Source organism: Triplophysa dalaica, chromosome 18 (genome assembly GCF_015846415.1).
Source record: "Triplophysa dalaica isolate WHDGS20190420 chromosome 18, ASM1584641v1, whole genome shotgun sequence".
Taxonomy (NCBI): domain Eukaryota; kingdom Metazoa; phylum Chordata; class Actinopteri; order Cypriniformes; family Nemacheilidae; genus Triplophysa; species Triplophysa dalaica.
Window position 1 is genome coordinate 2,833,869 of NC_079559.1, and position 23,837 is coordinate 2,857,705.

At 37.5% G+C, this 23,837-nt stretch overlaps 4 protein-coding genes across 7 annotated transcripts in view; 3 read left to right on the forward strand and 1 right to left on the reverse strand.

The window, feature by feature from the left end:
- grm6a (glutamate receptor, metabotropic 6a) overlaps positions 1–3,747 on the forward strand; it is a 32,821-nt gene extending 29,074 nt beyond the window's left edge. For 2 of the 3 annotated variants that reach the window (XM_056772826.1, XM_056772828.1), the window contains exon 12: positions 2,788–3,747. The gene's annotated coding sequence lies outside the window, so the exon portion shown is untranslated. The remainder of the gene's footprint in view (positions 1–2,787) is intronic. The other variant, XR_008909517.1, reaches the window with a different exon arrangement.
- A 1,984-nt stretch (positions 3,748–5,731) lies between these two features.
- usp11 (ubiquitin specific peptidase 11) lies at positions 5,732–18,156 on the forward strand. The gene is made up of 21 exons (XM_056729699.1): positions 5,732–5,937; positions 6,682–6,791; positions 6,882–7,012; positions 7,143–7,260; positions 8,322–8,467; positions 8,664–8,725; positions 9,796–9,895; positions 10,215–10,388; positions 10,539–10,697; positions 10,863–11,087; positions 11,364–11,447; positions 11,580–11,674; positions 11,865–12,071; positions 12,666–12,790; positions 13,220–13,672; positions 14,120–14,190; positions 14,974–15,086; positions 15,194–15,343; positions 15,446–15,561; positions 15,653–15,741; positions 16,115–18,156. The coding sequence occupies exons 1-21, from the start codon at positions 5,822–5,824 to the stop codon at positions 16,277–16,279; spliced, it is 3,009 nt and encodes a 1,002-aa protein (XP_056585677.1). The 5' UTR covers positions 5,732–5,821; the 3' UTR covers positions 16,280–18,156.
- Positions 18,157–18,701: 545 nt separating this feature from the next.
- On the reverse strand, positions 18,702–21,529 carry zgc:86609 (ER membrane protein complex subunit 3-like). Of its 2 annotated transcripts, none has more exons than XM_056772989.1 (8): positions 21,110–21,525; positions 20,484–20,541; positions 20,312–20,405; positions 20,110–20,214; positions 19,900–19,981; positions 19,730–19,809; positions 19,272–19,354; positions 18,702–19,062 (listed from the first exon to the last, which is right to left on the reverse strand). In XM_056772989.1, the coding sequence occupies exons 1-8, from the start codon at positions 21,262–21,264 to the stop codon at positions 18,937–18,939; spliced, it is 783 nt and encodes a 260-aa protein (XP_056628967.1). In that variant the 5' UTR covers positions 21,265–21,525; the 3' UTR covers positions 18,702–18,936. The 2 variants fall into 2 exon arrangements, with proteins under 2 accessions (XP_056628967.1, XP_056628968.1); XM_056772990.1 differs by having other exon boundaries at positions 18,989–19,123; positions 21,110–21,529.
- A 200-nt stretch (positions 21,530–21,729) lies between these two features.
- On the forward strand, positions 21,730–23,026 carry uxt (ubiquitously-expressed, prefoldin-like chaperone). Its single transcript, XM_056772991.1, has 6 exons — positions 21,730–22,012; positions 22,149–22,230; positions 22,378–22,445; positions 22,536–22,643; positions 22,728–22,791; positions 22,876–23,026. The coding sequence occupies exons 1-6, from the start codon at positions 21,933–21,935 to the stop codon at positions 22,936–22,938; spliced, it is 465 nt and encodes a 154-aa protein (XP_056628969.1). The 5' UTR covers positions 21,730–21,932; the 3' UTR covers positions 22,939–23,026.
- Positions 23,027–23,837: the final 811 nt, after the last annotated feature.

A 23,837-nucleotide genomic window follows, 5' to 3' on the forward strand; every position in this document is an offset into this window, starting at 1 on the left:
CTTGCACTGGCTCAATTGGTTTACAGCAAGCTGCACTCAGATGACTTCTTACAGTAAATCTGCTGAGAAATGTCGTTCAGTAATAAATTTCATTGCAATATACTGTCCTCAAAGCTCCGGAGATGGGATTACTGGAGGACTCAATGCCTTAAAATCAATATTTAAGGTGCCCTGAATCCTTTTAAGTGAGTTGTATTGAGTGCCCGTTCCAGATCCATAACATCTCCCTCTCTCTTTCTCTGTCTCTCCATGGCTCTTTGGCCTATTTTTTTGCAGAGAAATGCTTTTGGATTTCTTTTCTACTGGTTCTCTATCTCTCCAGCACACATTTGCTTCCACAACACAAAGTCTAAAGCAACACATCTCCCTATTACTGAGCTTTTGGAAGTAATAAATCAGTAAAGCTGCACAAAATTCTTAAAATGATGCTGGCTGTTTTAGATACTTCTCCAGGTTGCAATGAAATATTGCTTCAAAGAGTTTGCATAACACTTAGTGTTATAAGCAAGTGCTTAGAATAAATCACATTTAATACGACAACTAATTAAAACTCTAATTGATATTTTAATAAACTGTTGAAGCCATAAGAAATTAGAAATGTAGCTTTTTTATAGCAAGTTATAGGTGTATAAATGATCATTACTGTATGAATAAACATAAATCAAACATTTACTAAATAAAATATTTTTTCTTTTTCCAAACCAAACTTTTATTTTTGACAGACAGTATTTTGAGTTCTCTCTTCCTTTGTAGTTACATTTTTATGTAGGCTTACATTTTAAGCTTAGATAAACTAAACTTGGCTCTCTACACTGTAGTAGGCTTTGTGAGACATGTTTTTATTGCTCTTATGTTTTTTGTTGTCCTAATGTTTGACCCAATTGCTTCCATTGTTTACCCAACTTGTAAGTCGCTTTGGATAAAAGCGTCTGCTAAATGACGACATGTAAATGTAAATGTATGTAGGTAAATATACAGTCGGGGGAAAGGAGAACAGTTTACTATTAATATGTTTAGGTTTAATGATCATTTTTGTTTCATTCTCTGAACTACTAACCATATTTCTCCCAGATTAAAAAATATTTAAATATTTAAATTATTTAATTTATAATTAATTTATTATTAATTTATATAAAAATATAAATTATAAAGAAAGTGAAAACTGAAGGAACACGTAATAATAACAGAAATGATGCTCTTTATTTTCAGATCTATTCCTACTCACACTTAAGCAATAAAACAGTCATATTTGTACATGTATTTTGGAAAAGTACAACAATTATTTTTTGATGCGTTAACCTGTGTGTCTTGTCACGCTGTCAGGAAGACTTTGTCACTCCTGAGGTTTGATTTTGTTGAAATTCAACAGACACTGGACTGGAATGACCACAATACATCTAGAAATCCTGTCTAAATGAAAATTTGTAATGATCTCTTCATTTTTGTCACAGCTGTATATATCAGAAACATAAGTAGTGATCTGTGTGTTGTGAGCTCTCACACTAGTTGTATCACTCCTGTGTCCTTAATCAAGTCGTTTTATTTCTAAGCACAGCGAGACAGTGTCTGATGTCAGTATATGATGAATCACTCTGGACAAACAGCCAGCTGGTGGAACTACTGCTCAAATAAATAGCCATGTGGACTCTTTTTCAGCTTCAAATGCTTTTTGTGATTTATGTTGAGTAGTATTAGTATGAAAACAGAGTCACTAGATTTGTTTAATGTAGGGGTTAGTTGAGCACTCAGAAAGCTGCTTAGCAACACCCTGGCAACCAGCCACTGCACCCCTAGCATCACTGTGGGCAAACAATTGCTTTCCTGTGTTATTTTCTCATTGTCTGAGATTTAGGATTTCAAAATTCTTACCATTTTATCCTACCGAGACTGCAAAGAGGTAGAACGTTGAATCACACGTAACACTTTTTCTCAGAAAAACATTTTCTATGCCTTAAGCAGCATTTTGGTGGTATTCCCATACTGATATAAAAATGACTATTACATAAAACAAGTACTATAATGGCTGTCTATTCGTAAAAGATGTAGCCATGAGAGGACTGTATTTGCCTCCGCTGTAAGATACTGCAGTCATGGGATATGTGACCAAACCTTCATGATTCACTTTAGTAATAAGAGAAAACACCCACGTCCACCATGAGCGACTCCAAGAAGCGTTTTTTTTTTTTTTCCGAAGGAGCATTGAACAGCCTGATGTAAAAACAGCTCTGATCTGTTCCAAGCGGACACATGAGCCGTGATGCCACGTCTTGCTTTCTCTCTAGATCTCACTCGTGGGTGTCACTTCCAAGGAGGAAGTTGTTTGGAAGAATCAGTGTGTCGGCGAGACTTTTCTTGTCCGGAAGCCAAATCTGTTTCACTTTGTCTTACAAAATTGTAGTCGTTGCATGACCTTTTGTGCTTGGACTCGTGTTAAAAAGGCCACAAAAGAGCTCTCAGATGTTGGTAAGGAAACTTTTGATGAGTCGTTGTGAGACTTGTAAGCATCAGAAGGAAACATGATGCAGTGGCCCCAGCACGTATAAAAGCATGTATGGAATAGGGGGGGGGAAGATAACAAAATATCAACGTTTATTTATTATAAAATAAAAATGCTCTCTTAAAACTGATGGGTTGTTTTACCTGTGATTGGGTGAAATATTTTTGTATTGGGTCAAATTCTTTTGCGGCAAGCCCAAAGTGCCAAAATTGACAAAGTGCCAACCAACGTTGTTTGCTGACTTTTGCTGAGTTTCTCATATTTACGTAAGTGTGTTTTTGTAATTACAGGTGACCCTTGGAACAGCTGTTTACTTTCAAAACACAGAGGAACTGAATCAAAGGGAGCGTTTTGCTGGGTTGTGTTTTGTTTGTTCCAGGTGAGGATGGTAAGAAAGGCAACATGCTGTGAAAAACACATTGCAAACGCTGCGAACATAAAATAATTCATCGAGCATCTTTGTTTAACACTTGAAATACTTCATAGATATAATGTGTCCAGAAGCCTTTCTCATACAGGGGATTTTTTCCGATAGCACAGTCATATGTCATATGAATTAATATCTCTTTTTCTCTTAATATCTCTTTTTCTTGATTTTTTTTCAGTTTTTTGTGTATGGTTTATTTATTATGTTACTATAGTATGAGATGTTTACAACTTGCGCAGTTGTTGACCTTAGCACCCCAAGGAAAGTTTTGATAAATATACTGAAGACAAACAGACCCTCTCTTATAACCATATGGCAAAGTCACAACTTTTTTAGCTCAAACTTTCTCATAATTCACAATTTTATTACAAACTCAGATTATTTTAGACACTTGATTCAGCTGTGTTTTTAATAGCCTGTGTATCTTATATATCTAATATTTAATTGCATTGTTATAACTGCACATTATCTATGAGCTCTTTTTCAGACAATATGTTACTGTATCAAAATCTGAAAAATGTTCAGTACGGCATCCAGAATGCGCTGAGGGAATACATGAAAACTGCTTTGCTTTGTAAATAGAAGAATTTAAAAGAAGAAAAAGACTTTGTAAGCTATGATTTTGTGTGTTCCAGGTACTTTGTGTTTGACAGTTTGCATGGGAAGCTATGAAGTCTTATTGTGTTACGTGTGTAACATGATTGCTGTATGTATTACCACTTTACTTTAATAAGGATTTGACATATGTATATTTGTTTTTTAGAAGGTCCATTCTGAGTTGGTGTTTATCAAGGAAATGTACTAAAAGCATTGGAAGTGTCTGTATGATGTCATTGTTTTGATAAATAAATTGTTCTGAATTGTTTGGTAAATGTTAAAACCACTAACAGACGAAGCAAACAGACATGATGTAAATGAATAAACTGTTTCCTGAAATATGGTTCTGTGTTGTAAATAAAACATATTGTTCTGAAATTCTACAGGTTATGTTTTTTTTATGTTTTTGAGGTCTCAAAAATAGTTAAATAAAGGTCTACAGCAACTTTTAGACATACATTTATTGACACAAATTGTGAATCAATGATCTATTCATTGATCACAGTATGTTCACAAATATATATATAAATATATATATATATATATAGTTCAGTGAATGCAACATTTGCATATATTTATTCTTTATAATACCATACGTTGGTATTTTATGGTTTTATAGATAAAGTAATAGTTGAGTCAAGGTGGGTGTGAAAAATGATAAGTAAAAAAGTATTTATTTTAATACATGCAAAATCCAAAGGTCCAAATTCATATGCTCTTATATTGCATTGCTGTGTGATTTCACAAATCACTTAACCAATAAGTATTCTATGGCATCGAAAAATCTTTTCAAGCTATTTTTTTAAAGAGTGTAGTTGTTAAAAGTCCCGTGAACCAGAAGTTGCGATCATTTTTACTTCCGTATTTTGACGCATTTACGAGTGAATTCGAATTTGCAATTGTACAAATTGCGGGCGTGGCTTTCGTCTTTTTCTGCGATTTAATTGGATAAAAACAGCCGTTGTATTTTGAAATGGAAATTATAGCAGACTGACAGTTGAAGGGGAGGAGTTAACGGATGCTGCGTCATTCAGGATGGATAGTTATTACAGGAAGGACGTGCATTTTCAGATTTTAACTAAAGATTATGAGGGGACACGCATTTTGAAAAGAGAATGACCGACATTGATAAACTATTTACAATAAACGCTGCAATATTTTATGAAAAACAAAGCATTGTCATTTTTAATATCACTGGGACTTTAAATCATGTGTGACAGAATATGTTGATGGAAACATTATGATCTTTATGACAATAGCCTTTCTCTCTCCTTCAACACAATTAAAAGACGGCGTAAGCTCAACTCACGCCAGTTCTTCCTATAGGCATATGAAACCCCTTTGAGGTAAAGAAATATGAAGACAGCATATCAATTTAACCACTGCTAAAGATTGACTGAAATGCGCAGCAGATTAAACATTTAACTGCAGTTGTTCACTCATCAGTCCTGCTGGGCAGTTACACGGAGCAGTGACTTGAAAATATGAAGTTATCAAAATGATATATTTGCTTGTCCAAAGGTTCAAGGGCTATCAATTCAAGGCCTTTTTTGGTCTGAGAATAGAACAGAAGATCAGAAATAACTTATTTTCACTGTATTTAATCAGAGAAGCGTTAATGTCTCACACAAAGTTATGAACACTATCATTATAGTCTTTATCTAATGTCAGGAATGACAGAAATATAAGCGCTTACATTATTTTTAGGAATTAAATAGACATTTTTAAATGTATTTTAAAAGCATGTTTTATGTGTTTAAGATCAATTAGACTTGTAAACAAGAGCAAATCTAATAGCTGATTTGAATAAAACTCTCATTAATTCAAGTGGCTGTGCATTGTTGGCAAACACCGCCACATGGTGGACCGTGTATTGTTAAGCAAAACATTGAACTGGATACTCGTATTAAATTATTTAAGTTTTTTTTTTTAAACTGACCTATTTGGTACTTTCTGGTGAATGTATACGTTATTTAACATTTTAAGTGTGTCTGTATAAAAATATTATTATTTAATAAAATGATAAAATATTCGTATATTTAAACTACATCTATAATATTATTGTATTAATATTAAAAAAAGTAACACGGAAGGTGTTTTTAACACACAAATCTTTCTAATAGCGCCTTCATAATCAAATCAAACGACGATCGACATCGTCGCCACGCCCCCGCAGTTCCGCCCCTCTCAAGCAGGGCGGAAGTCATCATCCCAAGCGCTTCCTGCTTCCTGCGTCAAAACATTCCGCTGTTTCTATGCGGCGGTGGGCTCAAGTGGCGCTTTTAGGATCTTTATGAGAGATGATGGCTGCTAACGGCGGCACCGATTCGGCCACCGAACCTCCCGGACTAGAGACCCAGCGGCGGGAGATCGAGAACCTGAACCGGAACCAGCAGCTGCGGGCTGGGGACAGTTGGTGAGAGAAACTTCACCTCCAAATTATAAACAAGCAAACAAACAATAGTAAACAGTTAACAAATAGTAAATAAACACTTGTCGGTGAGAATAACTAATAAAACGAGATAAACGAGGTTGGGTTTTTGAAGCCTGAGGTCTAGAGGTATTTTTGAGCGGACAGGCCAATGGCAACAGAGTTTCATATTGTAGAGAAATGAAGTAACGTAAAAGAAAGTAAAAGAGCTTTTTTGTTTTAAGCTAATAATAGGTATGTTTACAATTATAATGAATGCTTTTACTCGATTTACGTTTGACAGTTGTGTCTTGTCAGATTTTAATATCTTCACCTGTGCTCGAGTCTCTTTCGGTTTGTTTTCATTGAGCAGATCGTCTTATCGTCTGGTTTAGTTGGTCTTTAAAATGTTGTAATGTGGCATACACTTCACTTTCACTTCCAGCTTTGGAAGGTGTGTCATTCTGCTGTGGAAAAGTTACTTTCGATTTGTGCTCCGGACAGGAAAGACAGAGTTTGATTAAATTCCTTCTCTGAAAGCAGTCGACATGCTTCTGGTGTCTTAATCCATGTCCCCATCACAGTCTGCTCAGTTGACATGAAAAAGATTTGACCTGAAACCCATTATCTTTAATGTAAACAATGAATTCGTTGGATGGCTTTACAAGCAAATAATCGTCATCAGGAAAGTGCAATTCATGAAGCTGCGTTGATGTGTTAACTGTTATAGGTTGCTTATCTGTATTACAGGTATTTGTTGGAGAAGAGATGGTATGACCAGTGGAAAGAGTATGTTGACACCGGGGACCAGAATTCCTCCTCTTATCCGGGAAAGATTGATAACGCTGAGCTTTTTGAAGGCAAGTCAGTGCCCATGATGTTTACAGTAAATCTGCGCTTAAACTCTGGCTGCCAACGCTGTTTTAATTCATTTGATGTGTTTTCTGCAGATTTGGATTCATACCACCTGAAGGAACGACTGGCGGAGAATGAAGACTTTGTCTTGCTCCCGGCAGAAGCTTGGCACAGACTGTTGTCATGGTATGACATGACGGATGACCAGCCTGCCTTAGAGAGAAAGGTAGTTTTATCATGAATGTTTGTGTGAAATGTTTATTTTTGTGATGTTTTATTTATCAAAACGTAATAAGCTCAAAAACAATGTGTGAAGTTTCAAATGTGGTTTATTTCAAATATCGTTTCATTTCCAGGTCATTGACCTTCCCAGCACTGTCAAAGTAGAGATCTACCCTGTGGAGGTCCACCTCTGTCTCTTTAGCAACTTGGAGAACACTGTGTTTGCGCAGTTCAGTCGTGCAGACAAAATACGTGAGTGAAGGATTTTAACTTGTACAGCGGCCCAAAACATAATTAGACACGCATCACATTCATAAATGGCTGTATGTTTTAAAGCAGTTGCACTTGCTTTTAAATGACTGGTGAATTGATGGTTATGATGTCACTTCCTCTCATGTTCACACAGGTGTCTTATCACAGATGTAGTTTATCACAATAGCTATAGACAGGTACATCTGACAACCACACTTCTTTAAAGAGCACATAACTAGGGATTTTTAAGGTCCTACTTTGCTTTATGGAGTGTCAAACAACAAGTTTATGTACATAGAAGGTGTACTAAAAACACTCATATTTCGTAATAATAGGCAGTTTTTCTTACCTTACTTCTTGACTGACTCTCAAATGATTCTTTCCGTGATTCATCTGTCTAATCCCCTCCTTTCCGCTAGCCTAGTCTGATCTGGTTGGTCAGATGGTCTAGTCTGCTGTGATTGGTCTACCGTGAATGAGGCTCACAAGCTACAGTGTTTGGGGGAGAAGGGTGAAGTTTTTGCGGACAGTCCTAGCTAAACATAGGCGGGGACTATATGTAGTGATGTAAATCCGCAGCGGTTTGCGAATCGGACTAGGGATGACTCATTTGCATAATTCAGAGTCGACTCCCTTTTTTCCAATCCAAAAACTTTGTTATTGATTCACCTTCAGATTTACAACTTGGCAAACTGCTTACTTTCAACATTACACACTGCAATAATTGTAATTAATGCTTATGGACTCATTAAAAATGTTTAGCTTGTTTTGTATGTGATGTCAATCTTCGGAAGTGACCTCATTTGGTTTGACACTTGTTGCAGTGACAAAAATTTTGTGGCTAATAATTTTTTATAGCCACAATCTGAGTTTACACTGTTTGTGAATGATATTTAAAAGAAGTTAACAGACAGGTAGCGTTTGGCATTTTCTAAATGTTCAAGTTGATATGCAGGTTTTCTTAACAGATCTTTGTTTGTGTTTGGAATGTAATTATGGTTACACGGTGTGAACCCTGTCAATCAGGTGTGTTGAATTATGTGTATGTTTGTGTTTAACAGATGCCATCCAGCAACATATACAGCAACAGTTTAAAGTGTCCGAGTCCTCTGAGTGTCGGCTGTGGATGAGAAATACGGATACAAGTTCTGAGAGGTTACGCAACCTTAACATGACAGTCCTGGACGCCTGTCTCAGCTCTGGCATGGTAAACACACACCTCCCAGTTTAATTCAGAACTCTGTAACAATCTAGTACAGTCCCAGCAAAAAAACACGCGCAATCGCACCGTGACATGTACATACCCACCTGCTTCACACTGAAAATGACTGTTCTGAATGTTTTCATGTGTATGCTAGTGTGAAGAAGTTATCATGTCCTAACAAGCATTTCCTACTCTTCAGACAGTGATTATGGAGATAAGGAATGCCGATGGTACGTGGCCAACTTCCAGACCTCAGATCATGTGAGTTTGTAGATTTCGGCTTCCCTTTGTCACTCACAAGAGTAAAATAGTTTTTTGTTGAAGGTCCAGTGTGTAATTTTTCTGAGGATCTATTGACAGGAATGCAAAATAAAATAGATTACAGTCTTTAGAGGTGTATAAAGACCTTACACAATGAAGTTTTTATTATCTTTACATCAACCGCATGTCCCTTTCATGGAATTCACAATGTTGTTTGTACAGTAGCCCTAAACGGACGAACTGCTCTACAGAGCGTGTTTCATAAATACGTTATCTCCTTCGGCAAAGAAGCGAAAAGTTTTTGTGTGAGTCACCGTAATGGTTCGAAAGGGAGGGGGAAGCAGTGGAGTGAGCCATTGGTTGCAATTCGCAACCTCACCACTAGATGCCGCTGAATTTCAATCACTGGACTTTGAAGGCAAATGAAAAGTCATCTCAATATTTAAAAACCCAAATTGCTGAAGGAAATTCACTGAACTCAAAGACTAATTTAGGATTTATGCCGTGAACCTAAGCATTTAAACTATGTTAACATATAACATTTTAATGTGAATATGATGTACACGGTGTAGACAGCTCAGTTGGTAATATGATATTGTAAGTAAGGGATAATGTACAGGCCTTCTGTTTATATCGCAGAAATATTATATGTTGTTATTCAACTGAAGGGGCTTATTTCGCTATAACAGCCGGCTCCTCGAACATTATCCCGCTTGTTACACGGCTACTTGCCACATGAGAAAAAACTGTGAATTTGAAATATTTTATTAGCTCATTTTTACGGAATGCAGTGAAGGAAAGCCGTTTACTTTCGGTTTTAAGGTAAGAAACGGCGTTCAAATGTCACAAACAGGCAATTTGGTTTATCATTTGTAAATATAATGTTATTAAAAGACGTATTTTAATTTAATTTTCTCAACAAAAAAAAAATGATTTGCTGCATCCGGGTTACCCTGCATTGTTAGTTTTGAACAGTTGTTATCTTGAAACAACGAACCTGCAAATGTCGCGACTGGCCAATCAGAATCAAGCATTCCAACGAGCCTCGTAATAAGATGGTTTATCTCCAGGAGGAACTGTACTGAAGATCAGGACTCGTATCGAGGGTCTCCTGGAGTGTGCGGCCTTACCAACCTGGGCAACACCTGCTTCATGAATTCAGCCCTACAGGTCAGAGGTTATGAACTCATGCACACCCATTCACAAATATCTGTGACTTTTGAAGATAACTGTGTAGGTTGATTCTTCCCTTTGTTTAACACAACAAGCACGAAACCAACCTTACCTTAAAAAGCATAGTTACAGCTAGCAACTTAAACAAACCCAAAACTAACTTGGTCACTTAACTTGCCCAGCAACATATGCATTCTACCTTAAACCAAATATCTAGGCTCTAAAACTTGCAGTTGGGCACCAAACGTTGAGTGGTCTTTTCATTTTTTACAAAGCCCTTTTAAAGCCAACTTCCTCTTTATCTTTAACAATGTAGTGTCTGAGTAACACGCCGCCACTGACCGAGTACTTCTTGAAGAACCTTTATCTGGAGGAGCTGAACTTTAGCAACCCACTGGGCATGAAGGGAGAGATCGCAGAAGCCTACGCTGATGTCGTCAAACAGATGTGGTCAGGGAGGCATTTTTCGGTGGTTCCTCGGGTGTTTAAGGTAACGTTATTGTGTGACGCTCACAAAACGTTGTTTCTTTTTATTATTTAGAAAAACTATTCAACTAAATGCTGATCATATGCAAATGTCTTTAATTTGTATAGTGCTTTTCACAACGTGCATTAACAACATTGCTGTGTGTTCGTGCAGACTAAGGTGGGCCACTTTGCATCACAGTTCCTGGGTTACCAGCAGCACGATTCTCAAGAACTTCTGTCCTTCCTGCTGGACGGTCTTCATGAAGACCTCAACCGGGTGAAAAAAAAGGAGTATATTGAGCTGAGGGATGCAGACGGCAGACCTGACCAGGTGCTTATACACCTGCACTTATATCGACGTAGTCTAGATCAATCAAAACTGTACAAATTAATTGTCGTATTCCTTGAGAGACAACTAATAACAACTCGGGAAAGAAATAACCTACTGTCCTGTCGATAAAGCCATAAGAAGATTGGTTGCGTTGATGTATCACAGGAAGTAGCTGAGGAGGCGTGGCGCAACCACCTGAGACGGAACGATTCAGTCATCGTTGACACATTCCACGGGTTGTTCAAGTCAACACTAGTGTGCCCGGAGTGCCGCAAGGTCTCTGTGACCTTTGACCCCTTTTGCTACCTGAGCGTGCCGTTACCTGTCAGTAAAGAAAGGGTTTTGGAGGTGTTCTATGTCTCGCTGGATCCTATGGCCAAGCCAACACAGGTGTGTATCGTTCCATATACATTTAAAGCAGCTCAACTGGTAGAGGATGGCACTAGCAATGCCAAGGTCATGAGTGCGATCCCATTGAACAGGAATAAAGAATATGATAAACGTATATCTGAATGCACTGTGTGTAGCTTTGGAATTGTGACACAAATGTGAGCAGTCATGCTTTTTTGTGCTTAATCTATTTACTTCCTGGTAACTTGCTTGTTGTTATTTTATTGTGGTTGTACGTGATGACTGATCATTCATTTGTATCACACCCTCCTGCAGTATCGCTTGACCGTCCCTAAAGCTGGCCGGATATTTGATTTGTGCTCTGCACTCACGCAGGCAACCGACGTCCCACCCAACCAGGTTTAAAAAGCCTTTACAAACACATTCACAAATGAATAGAATCTGGATTTCGCTTCATGTTCGTGTTCTTAAGAATTAAAACCTTTGGGATTGAAGTCATGTATGTGTTAATATTTGATCTTCTCTGTTCAGATGGCTGTGGCTGATGTTTTCAATCACCGATTCTACAGGGTTTTTCGGCCCGATGAGTCCTTGAGCTGTATATTGGACCGGGATGACATATTTGTGTAAATATCTAACCTCAGTAAACAGCCTCAATCGTATAAACACACACACATTGTTGTCATGAAGATGGCTGCAGTTTGCGTTCTACCAAATTTAACTTTAAATAACACAGTATTTATGCAGTTTATTATTATACAAAACTGATGGCAGCCTTCGTATGAAATGCATGAATGTTGTGGGTTGTCACTGCAGGTACGAGTTAAGCAGTGGTATTCTGGATCAGGGCAGTGAGGAGGTGCTTTTGGCCGTCTACATGCGCGAGCGCTCTCACTACAGAGATTACGGGTCAGGAAGCAACAGCTACGGCACGTCCCTGTTCGGTCACCCGCTGCTGATGTCCATATCGCGCACACGATGCACAAGAGATGATCTATATGAGCTCTTCCGTGAAAGACTAACGTAAGTCACACCGTGTCTTAACTTGTATAGTGTGAAATGGACTAGTTTGTCTTAAAGGGACAGTTCATCCAAAAATAACGATTCTGTCATCATTTATTTGCCCCCATGTGGTTTAAAACCTGTATATGAATCTTTCTTCTGTGGAACACAAAGGAAGATATTTTGAGAAATCTGGTTTTGTGTTCATACATTGGAAGTCAATGTGGTCCAGTGATGATTGGTTACCAACGTTCTTCAAAATATCTTCTTTTGTGTTCTGCTAACAAAATAAAGTCACAGGTTTGCTTGTTGTACAATTGTGTTATTAATAGGCCTTAAGAACTTTGCACATACAGTCCGAATTTTATATATGCGTTGTTTAGTACTTTGATCTCGTTTGTCTCTGAATTGTTAAAAAGGCCACTCAAAATGCTTGAGGGATGCGAAAAACGCAGAAAATCGAACCGGTCCGAATTTTTTTATGACGGACGGATGCAGTGTGTAAATGTGATTGACACAACGTGAGGACGTATTTATTTTTTAACGTGAAGGAATTTCTGATGCAAATTTCGGAATCAATATGCAATGGGCTTAACAGTTCTTTTTCCTTCACAGGCGGTATGTTCGACCACTTGACCCTTCAGAAGAAGTAGAAGAGGAAGAGGAAGATGAGGATGAGGAAGAGGAAGAGGAAGAAGAAGAAGAGTTGTATACGGCTCAGACCAATGGAGTTCGTGATGGTATGACTTGGTTTTTCATCAAACTGGACTCAAGAGAGTTAGAATTTAACACTGTATTTACTAACACATCTGTGTGAGCAAGTAAACAAGGTCCCTTTTCCATTCTCACGATCGCCGAAAATAACATCTGCAGTCATAGTGAATAAAGTAAAGTTAAGGAATCTGTGAGTGCAGAAAATACAAGTTACAAATTTGCTGGCACGGAAAGATTCTTGGTAAGTGGGTCCTGCCTTTGTGTGACTCTGAATCCACTAGATGTCAGTAAAAGTACACATTTCTGAGTGCATCCAAATTTATTCTAAATCATTGAGATCGAATTTGTTTTTTCCTCCCTTGTCTGTCTGTTCTCCTTTGTGTTTTGTTTCAGTGTGTGAATGCACGATCAAACTTCATCTCTATGTTCTGACAATGTTTGATTTGTTGGTGCAGATGAGGTTGAGGAAGATTTGAAGGAGGCGGGGTCTTCAAAGAAAGAGGAAGAAAAACCAGAGACTGCTCAAACTGAAGGACACAGCAGCGGCCAATTGGAAGCCAGCCCGAACAGCGAGGGGGAGGAGAGAGCGGAGGACGAGTCAAGTAGCGAACAGGACCGGGGCAGCAGTACGGAGGAGGCCCAATCAGCATGCGGCAGCACCGACACCATTTCCCAAGATGCAACTGACGGGGACCAAGGTGCTGGAGCGGAACCTTCTGGAAAGGAGGAAGAGGAGGAGGAAGATGGAGAAGGTGCAGCAGCATACTCTAAACCAAATACGAGACCTGTGGGAAGACGGCGATGCGCTGAAAAACCCAAGAAAGCCCTCTTTACCATTCAGATGGTAAACTCGAACGGTACCACAGAGCGAGGAACTGCGGATGTGGATGGCAGCTTCTCTTTTAGCTGTGAGTAGACTTCAGAGTTTAGAGAAATAATGCAAAGGCTCGAAAATATACTTTTTCCTTTCATATTGTATTTCTACATGATAGACCAGCATGTATTTTTTTTCATAAATGCATGAAAATGTTGTTTAAGTATTCATGTTTAATATATAATGTAGTATGGTATATTGTACAAACATATTAAAGGGGTGTAAAAAACATCTCAAAATAACACATTGTAATATGAGAAATGCTGTTAAATTTTGGCGATTCCCATTCGTGTCTATTAAAGACCTTTCCAAAGTTCTGCCTAAGGCGCTTTTGTATACCTCTAGACTAGTCATGTATGGACAAATTCTAACACTGTGATATGGAGTTTCATCTCTATGCCTTATTAATTTCACATTTATTCAGAGTGTAGTTCTTTATAAAAATCTTCAGCTAATGATATGAGTCACTGTTTCTCCTCAGCTCTGACATACATCGCCATTGACTGGGACCCTGACATGAAGAAGAAATACTACAATGAGAACGAGGCCGAGGTGAGTTCTGTAATGAGCTCTTTGATCAGTAAGAATCGCTCTGTCTGCTGTTCCATTTTGGAATGAACAATCTCTTATAGACCGTTTCATCAGATGCGCGCGCGGCTGAGCCCCAATCAACTTCCTGTCTGTGTTTGGCTAGTGTCTAATAACATAACTAATTATATTTAATTTATGTTTACATTAATTTATACTATAATTTGATTGTATAGTAATTGTATTAAATAAACAGTTTGTCGAATGGGTGCTGTATTTAAACCCATTTAAACAAACTATATGGTACATTGACATCTAGTGGCCGCGCTGGGTATCGCAGTCTAAATAAAAAATATTGCAGAGACAAATTTAGCAAAGCAATCGGATTCTTTCGATTGTTATCAGAAATAATCTACAGGCACTGTTGATTAAGTTAAGTTCGGGTCACAAAAGTGCGCATGCGCAGTACCGTTTGTTTATGTTGTTATTAAGGTGAAACAGTCTATAAAGTGGGCTAGTCAGATCTATGATTTACTGCTTTAGAGTCTTTTCTGCTGGGCCAAAACAAAGAAAGAATTGTTCAAACTGGCTCATAATTTGCACAAGTTATATTTGTATTTTACTCTAATCACTCGAATCTAGTCAAATGTTGCAAAAATTTACTGAAATTTTAGTGCAGTGTTTGTATCAAAGCAACAGTTTGCACAAAAGTAGCAATTCTTTATTTATTCACTCCTTTCTGTTTCTTGACTGTGTTGACTGTATCTTTTCAAGCTCCACCCACATGATATTTGTGTGTTTATGCAGAAATACATCAAGCATCCGAGTATGGACATCCCTCACCAGCAAACCGTAGTGCAGCTACAGGAATGTATAGAGCTCTTTACCACGGTAGAGACACTGGAAGAGGAAAACCCCTGGTAATTCTCTCAAATAGTGCACTCGATACAGCATTGCATTAATCGTATGTTCGATCCTCGGTATTTGTATATACTGTATGTGTTATATGCGTTTATGTTTCGTGCAGGTACTGCCCAATGTGTAAGAAACATCAGCTTGCCACTAAGAAACTGGATCTGTGGTCCTTGCCAGAGGTGCTCATCATTCATCTAAAGCGTTTCTCCTACACAAAGTACTCGAGAGAGAAACTGGATACCGTTGTGGATTTTCCTCTGCGGTATGATGCGGTCCTCTCATGATTGATTACGATTCGTAAATGTCCTGCTTTTCAGGTGAAATGATGTTATAGAGGAAAACGCCTCTCGTTCTGTGTCTGCAGGGGTTTGGACTTCTCAGATTTTCTCCTGAAGAAAACAGTCAACAGTGATGATCCTCCCTGCACGTATGACCTGATCTCTGTGTCGAACCACTACGGCGGACTCAGGGACGGACACTGTATGTGTCACTAAAGCCACTGCAGCATCACATCAATTATAAGAGTGTGACTTAGTATTGGAATCAATTGACAGTCCTTTTTTTTTTATAGATACTAGTTATGCCCGGAACAAGGACAACGGCCAGTGGTATTACTTTGATGATAGTAAGGTGACCATTGCAAGGGAGGAACAAATCATGGTAAGATTAATGTGCCTCAGTTGTTTCATTTGTTGAAGATTAGTTTTCATATTTGATATGATTTCCTTTATATGCTATTATTAGCATGAACATGCAAGGGAGCTTGGTGATATTGTCATAATATCGTGTCCTTACGCATCAGAGTTCACTCTCACGATAACACCTTCATCTTCATTTAATTTTTTTCCAGTTCATTTCTAGCTTTTTTTAGCGTTGTTACTTTAAAATGTGCAAAAATATATAGATATTATTTTTGTCACCTATAGTAGCACGCTCGCATGCAGATGATCTTAAAGTTAAAAGATATGCACACAAACCACATACAAAATCTTTAATTATAATGTTTTTATATTTAATTTCCCTCATTTTTTAGACCAATGCCGCCTACCTCCTGTTCTACCAGCGCCAAGACAAGATCCGTCAGCCCAGCGTCCCTCCGCCCGAGCCCTCAACCACCCAGCCAGTCAACCACATTACTGCACAGACCCCCGATGACGTTGACGGAAACTCTTCCTGTGTCAGCATGGAGACGGACTGACTTCTGTCCTATCATCAAATTCTCTTCTATCATCCACCTCTATCCGATTCAAGAGATTTTTTTTTTTGTTCATCTTATTCTGCGGACACTTGAACCTCTGCCTCTCCTCTGTCAGGAAGCGGGAGACGGGGGCAACTCTCTCAGGCTGGTGCACGAGCATCATGGGGTGGGAATGCTGGGTTTGTTTTCTTCTTAATGACAAACTCATGAAAACGGGTTAGGCCGGCGGTGGTGGATTCAGAGATCGCACACTGATTACTTATTTCAACAATGCTGAGAATGTAGTGAATTAGGTTACATCGCAGCACACGGCGTTCATTCGGGCAGTCCAAGCGCACTGCACTCATCTTTTCAGGCTTTCTTCTCTGAGCTGGCCCAGCTGCTGTCTACAATGATGATGCTTGATGTAAATGCACAACATTGGTCTCGGTAGTTGCGTTTAGCGTGGTAGCTATTAGCCGGGTGGGACAGATGGGTGCTTGCCCTCATTTCTCATATCAGGGACATCAAGGACAAAAATCCAGCTATTACTCTGTGAAGAGGGGGAGACTTTTCCAGGGTGGAGAAAAAATAGCTTTCTGTTTATTCAAACTATTTATTTTCTTAATTTACAGATGTGCAGTTAATAAGAGAGCTATAATTCTAAAGAGCAGCGTCTAAAGGCCTCTACAGATCTTTCATTTTTATTTTCAGCATTTTCCAGCTTCAGTCACCCTCTGTTGCGGGATACAAACAGAGGTCTTTTTTTTATCTCAGATGAAAGGAAACTACACAACAGGATTAAAATATCACATTCTTTTTGACTGATTGTGTGCAATTTCTAACGAACTCTTTGGAGTAGTGAGAATATTTCAACAAAGTGCTTTCTGGATAGAGAGCTTTGCATGATGATTTTTAGGGCGCCTCTGTACAGTATTTTTGTATTGTAATAGATGTTGTATTATCTTCGGTCATCTGGATCAGATGCTGGGAAGAGGGGGGCTTGCATTTTATTTTGTTAATAATTCTAGAATAAATATATATATATATAATTGTATACACAACCTTTGATATGAATAAATGATGACTATAAAATTGAGCTTCGATCGGACAGATTTGGCTTCCATTACGTTTCACCTCTGAATAAAGGGGCAGAAATGCATTTTCATGCTTTGTACTGATTTCATATTGACTTGTCGGCTGTTCACAGTCTTGTTTTAGTTTTAGTAAATTAGTCTTTTCACATGCACTTTTCTAAATATGCAGTTAGTTCTAATATACACAGGATACTGATGCACAGGTGAACATCACAAAACCTGTCAATTACATATACGTGTCGTATTTCACCCCATCCAGTTTATTATGCAGATTTGCTCAAATGATTTGGACAATATTTATGGTGTGCCTTGCAGCAGACTGTTTTAAATAGTTTTTCTCTGTCCACTTTGTTCGAGTCTAAATGAATTCAACCATTCAGTTAATGCATCAGTTTTACTACTTATATTTATAAGTGTACTGAAGTTGATTGTTTTAATGAAAAGGTTTAACAATTTCATGCATTTAGGAAAAACTAAAAAGCTGTAAGAAACTTAACTGCTTTCCTTTATTTTAATACTTCTAAGATAAACTGTGTGAAATGTACAAAATCAAACTGAATGTAAACTCTATCATGAGATGGTTAGCTTAGGATGAGTAAATGGAATGTTAGAGCAATTTATTTTGTATAGACTCACAATTCGTACAGCATACACGAATTCGCCAGTAAATACAGATATTTGTAACAATATTTTAAAGCCTGTTTAACTGCCAGAATGAATCCCAATAGGTGCCGTGTGGACACTGTTTGTATAGAAATTAAATACTGTAAATAAGTGACCTAATAAAAAAATTGCATTTTGTGTTGCTTCCAGTTTAGCTTTAATAAGAATGTTTATGTACTATGAGTTTGAGTAAAGTCAACTTAAAAGTTATAGTTAACTCAATGAAATTGATGCAAACATGATGTTGACTTATATTTCGGGGTTGACTTCACTCAAAACGCAACCAGATAACCTATTTTTTCACAAGTTATAAGTTTAAACATTTGATTCGGCTGTTTGAACTCAAGCTCAGAATGATTCCTCAGATGAATCATTTCCTCTCGGGCACAAATTAATTTCCTTCTCACCTCAAGGTTCCATTTAATGTTTATTACATATTTACATCACTTATTGATCTCTCCATCTCCTGCACGACTTTCAAAAATAGTATCCGTCTGCTACATTTAATTTGCTGTTATAATTGTGCATCTGAAAGATGGTTGAAGTGCTTAGCGTAACCAGCACAAAAGAAAATAACAGCCTTCAGTTTTTCAGCCACATTGCAACTATGCAATCAAAAACATCAACAAAATCAGGTTGCTTTATTAACTGTTCAAACAGCATAAAAACGCAGAAACAAGGCACATATTTAGCTCTCTTTATTACATTTCAAGCTCATGTTACAGTTCACCTCAACAATTTTTGGGTAATCATGTATGCATGCTGTCTTTTACATTTTTAAATAACACTTCCTTCGTAAGATGTTCACATAATATTAACTAAACACTGTCGGTATCATTCAAGTGAACACTTTGAGCAGAACCTTTAAGTCTTGTTAACAGTCTCAGTAATTAGTGTGCTGGCTACAGTAATAACACATCAGAACATCGTTTTAACTTGATGGCTGAAGAGTCCTGTGAAGTTCAGATCATGGGACACGAGTTCCTCCTCAACATTCTCCAGAGCCCATTTGTGCTCCACAATCTCCAGGGCTTCCCACTCGCTCTGTAGAAGAAAGTCAGGGATCAGACATGATGGAATGAGCATGAAGCAATGATTTACACACCTGGAAAATAAAGTCCAAATGAATTTGATCTGAACAGAGTGCAATAAGTCTTCCATAATGCTTTACTACTTATAAAGTTTCCTCCAGTTCTTAGGATAGCTCGAAAAGATTATAGTTTATCACACATTGAAGTTCATGTATTGCATACCTTAAAAGCTTTATTAGGATCAGGGGGCATAGCCATCGCAGCCCCGGTCATTTGCTCCTGCATAATTCTTGACTGATCTGCAGCTAAAAATAAATGAAACCCTTTTAGGAAGGTTTCAGTTTCTGACAAAGTCATTGAACGCACACGTGCCTGGCCCAAAGTTAACTTCGGGTCTGTGTTTGGTTATCAGCCCGGCTAGCGGCTACAATATAACAATTTAGTTTATATTTACATTAATATTTACTAATATTTATTGTGCATTCATTGTATTGAATTGTATTAAATCAACAGTGTTTGCAGAGGTCTACCGGAGGTTAAGTTTGGCCATAACGTTTGTTTGTTGTTGCTGCTGAAACCATCCATAACATGTCTATTATATACTGTACATTGAAAAAAAACATGCATGTAATACCCACAAATTATTAATTTACTTAATATCATGGACAGAGTCTACCAACCATTATCTTGTCCAAGGATGAGAGTGTACATGCTTCGGAGCCCAAAGACATTGAGAAAATACCAGGAAGCTGAACTCACCCTGTAAGAGCGATAAAAACAGATTTTATTTCACAACCTAAATCAGGTGATAAAACAAGAAGATAAGAGGGGAAACATGTGAACGGTGTACCAGGAGGCATCCAGCGATAGCAGGTCGATGCCTCGCTGTAACATTGGCTTAAATCTCAGCGTCAATGGAAACGGAACCTTAGCTGCAGGGAAACATATAACAACGTTAAAACAATATTTATAAGAATATGATCCAATTTATTAGGAAAAAGGGGTTTGGACGATGATAAATGATGGTAAAATGAGAGTAAATGATGGCCATCTGCCTTACTTGTGACAAAACCAGAAAAAGCCCAGTTGATCCATCCTCCAATCAGAATCATTGGCAGCACATTGGTGAGATTGCCTTTCATCATGTCAGTTAACATGCTTGTATCTGCAAGTGAATATTCATTACGGCAATTCATTATTAATCATTAAACAGTGTGAATCATGAAACTGGTGAATTCCCTGTATGCTATAGTAGCTCGTACCTGTCATGGGGTTTTTGGGAATCACCTTTCTTTTGACCTTCTTAAAGAATCCAGTTTCAGGGTTGTTGAAATAGTGTTTTCTCATGGTAAATGACTGAAACAGGACAGCATCATTGACATATTATATATTCAATGCACAAATAAGGCACTGTAATTCAAAATTCAACAATACCTGTTTGGGAATGTACTTTCCATTTTCTCTCAGTATGCGGCTGCGCAGTAACACCTGACTTTAAATGAAAATCTTGGATTCATTTCTTCTGCTTGTATTATTTGAACATGTACGTTAAACTTTTAAGTCTAATATGTTAGAGATTTTATTTCATAAACGTTGTTTTCGCGGAACATTATGTGCAGCAGTCCATTATTAAAAAAATGATCTGGGTATATTACCCAGTCCTCATTTATTAATCTGAATATGTGACCCTGGACCACAAAACCAGTCTTAAATTGGACCGGAACATTTTTAGTAATAGCCAAAAAATACATTGTATGGGTCAAAATGATCGATTTTTCTTTTATGCCAAAAATCATTAGAATAGTAAGTAAAGTTAATGTTCCATGAAGATATTTTGTGAGTAATATGCTATGCTTAGGACTTCATTTGAACAACTTTTAAGGCAATTTTCTCAAAATTGAGATTTTTATGCACCCTCAGATTCCAGATTTTCACAAAATTGTATTTCCCCCAAATAGTGTCATATTCTAACAAACGCACATAAATGTAAATCTTATTTATTCATCTTTCAGATTATTTAAAAATATCAATTTGAAAAAGTTCACCCTTTGTTGTCTTACCTGTCCGACACCTGCTGCAGATCCACTTTCTTCTCACTTTGAATAAGTTGAGTGACGTAATGACGCAGGACGCCGACGAAGAACGTGATGAAGACTATTGGCAAAACAACCCACAAACGAATACTCGAGTCTAACAGCAGTTCTGGACCAGACATGACTGCTAACACTAACCTTTACTGTCTTACGTCAAAAACTCGTTTAGATCTTTAGAGCCGAAGACAGTAACTTAACCACGTGGTTAACAATCCAAAGTCTCGGCTGTAAATAACTGTGCATTAGCCCGCTCTTGTTTTTAAGTTAAAACTTTAAACAACGTGTCGAAGAGAAATCAAACTATGTTAACAATAGTGCACTTTTCACGACGGTTAAGTTACCGCACATGGCTGCATGAACATGCGCCGTCTGCGCAGTTGCTGTTTGACCTTTAAACCTTCAACATGTAAACTATACTTCACGTTTTATTTTGAGGATATTCGAATTGAATAAAAAACTACGTATCAATACATATATAAATATATATCACGTTTCGGAAAAAGGATTTTAAATAAAGAAAGTTACGTTAATGATTTTAAAGAAAGAACGCTTTAATGCTCTGACGTAGCTTCCGGTCTCTGCGGCGTTTCCGGTTAATTGTAAACAAGTGGAGAGCCACATGAAGACATTCGCCTCGGAACGTTTTCATACTGAAACTATTTAATCGAAACATATTGCGCTAAATAACGTTAAATGACATTTTTGTAGTTTAGTGCACGTTAGGGTTAGATACGTTGAATAACACTCAAGTCAATTTCGCACTTCTACCATATTTTTCTGCTACCATATCATGACTTCTGGGAAAAACAGTATTGAAAAAGTATTGCAGTATGAAACTTTTATTAATGACGTATTGAGGAAGGACTTACAGTAAGTATAACTTTATATTCTTAACGTTGGAGAAACGTTCCCGTAATGCAGTATAACACCATGCTTTATAAATCAATGTACAGTCATAATAACTTCTATAGCATCATACTATCATTACTCGACTTTATCCAAACAGGAGTGTGTTGGAGCAAAGAGATGGTGTGTATGAAAAAATAGCACAATACCTGCAGCTCAAGAATACAATTAAAAACATTCAGGTAACGTTACAGAGACTTGCAATGTTTCTCTTTTAATAGTCATTTCATTTGGCAAGATGTATTAGCACTTCACATACGCTCTCTGTAACCCATATTGTTAGGCTTCGTCTCTGTTTCATAAGATCTCTGTATTTTATTTATATTTAGGAAGCTGACAGCAAAGAACTCAAAACAGATGTTGACCTTGGATGCAATTTCTACGTACAGGCTCATGTGTGAGTGATGTCTCGTAAACATCTCTGCATCAACGTCTAGTTTAAACAATAATGTAAGGGCAGATTCATGAAAACGTGATCGCTTTTCAGACCCGATACATCAAAAATAAATGTGGCAGTTGGATATGGATTCTTTGTCGAGTTCACATATGCTGAGGCTTTGAAGTTCATAGAAAAGAAGACGAATCAGCTCACAGAGTGAGAGAGTATTTACCTTTAATGAAGTGTCCTTATTTATTCATTGATTGCCATGAGATGCTTATCAATACTTTAATCTTTCAGGTATACTGAAGTTCTTACCAAAGACGCAGCAAAAATAAAGGCCAATATTCGCATGGTTCTGGAGGTACAGATGATTACTGTGCACTTATGTAAATGCTCATTTCAGTAATTTTTGTGATAGAAAGTTGTATATAAATCTATTTTTCAGGGATTAAGGGAGTTGCAAGACCTGAAGGATCTTCCGGAGACCAGTCGCAGAGAAGTGTTTTAGTATATAACTAATAAAAGTATAAAGTGGCTTCTTTTGTTCCGCACTTATGAGTGTCATCATGTTTGTAATAAACTATGTAAGCAATCTAGTTCAGGGGAACTTTGCCTTTTTAACAGGTTATACTGTTGTTTTGCAAAATTAGGTGAATAAAATGGCGATATTTTCAGAAGATATTTTGGAGCAATTTGGTGATGATTTTAATGACTAGAACAAATTCAAGAGTTTAACATAAATACACAAATGTTAAAAATATCTACAGCACAAAGGTTTTGTCGCAAAAGCTTCAGTAACCTAGAAAAAATAACTAAATTGTTGCTCTTCCTAAATATATATGGTTCTTGTTTACTCTTGTGCTCTCTAGAGTATTATGGCACTGGATCAATTGTTTGAATTATAAATATATATTTAATTATAAATCATGTATATAACGTGTGTAATACTGTCTGGAATTATATATTACTGCTTGCATTTACAATCAAAGACAGTAATGCAATATCTAGTTTTTAGATAAGAGTTTAATACAGTCATCATTCGTTTTAGTACACACAGTACCACAACCACAAGAAAGTTGAATACACTTTATTTGTAGATCTTAGTACAAAATGTTGAGAAAACTTAAAAATGTGCAGTTGTAGACAATGTGTTAGCATAAAATGAATCCGTATACTTCAAGGTATAGCGTGTGCGTATAGAATATAGCACAAGCAGTTTGGTCAGTATGATGCTTGTATAATGCTCACAGACCCGTTTCAACCTGTCGTATGCAGCCGTGGCGATTAATTGGACGATTATTAATTGCACTGCTATTTCGGCTCTTCTAATTGAAGACGGTTGTTCATTTTAAGTTTCTGCAGTATCCGTGTGACGGCTACCCTGTCACACTAGTAACAGTTACCATG

Coding starts and splice junctions, on each gene's coding strand:
- zgc:86609 (XM_056772989.1), bottom strand. CDS start 21,264: ATGTCTGGTCCAGAACTGCTGTTAGACTCGAGTATTCGTTTGTGGGTT. Junction 20,215..20,311: donor TCCCAAAAACCCCATGACAG/GTACGAGCTACT, acceptor ATTCACTTGCAG/ATACAAGCATGTTAACTGAC. Junction 19,063..19,271: donor ATCCTAATAAAGCTTTTAAG/GTATGCAATACA, acceptor TTTCTTCTACAG/AGCGAGTGGGAAGCCCTGGA.
- uxt (XM_056772991.1), top strand. CDS start 21,933: ATGACTTCTGGGAAAAACAGTATTGAAAAAGTATTGCAGTATGAAACT. Junction 22,013..22,148: donor GTATTGAGGAAGGACTTACA/GTAAGTATAACT, acceptor TTATCCAAACAG/GAGTGTGTTGGAGCAAAGAG. Junction 22,792..22,875: donor ATATTCGCATGGTTCTGGAG/GTACAGATGATT, acceptor TCTATTTTTCAG/GGATTAAGGGAGTTGCAAGA.
- usp11 (XM_056729699.1), top strand. CDS start 5,822: ATGATGGCTGCTAACGGCGGCACCGATTCGGCCACCGAACCTCCCGGA. Junction 14,191..14,973: donor ACAATGAGAACGAGGCCGAG/GTGAGTTCTGTA, acceptor GTGTTTATGCAG/AAATACATCAAGCATCCGAG. Junction 15,562..15,652: donor CGGACTCAGGGACGGACACT/GTATGTGTCACT, acceptor TTTTTTTTATAG/ATACTAGTTATGCCCGGAAC.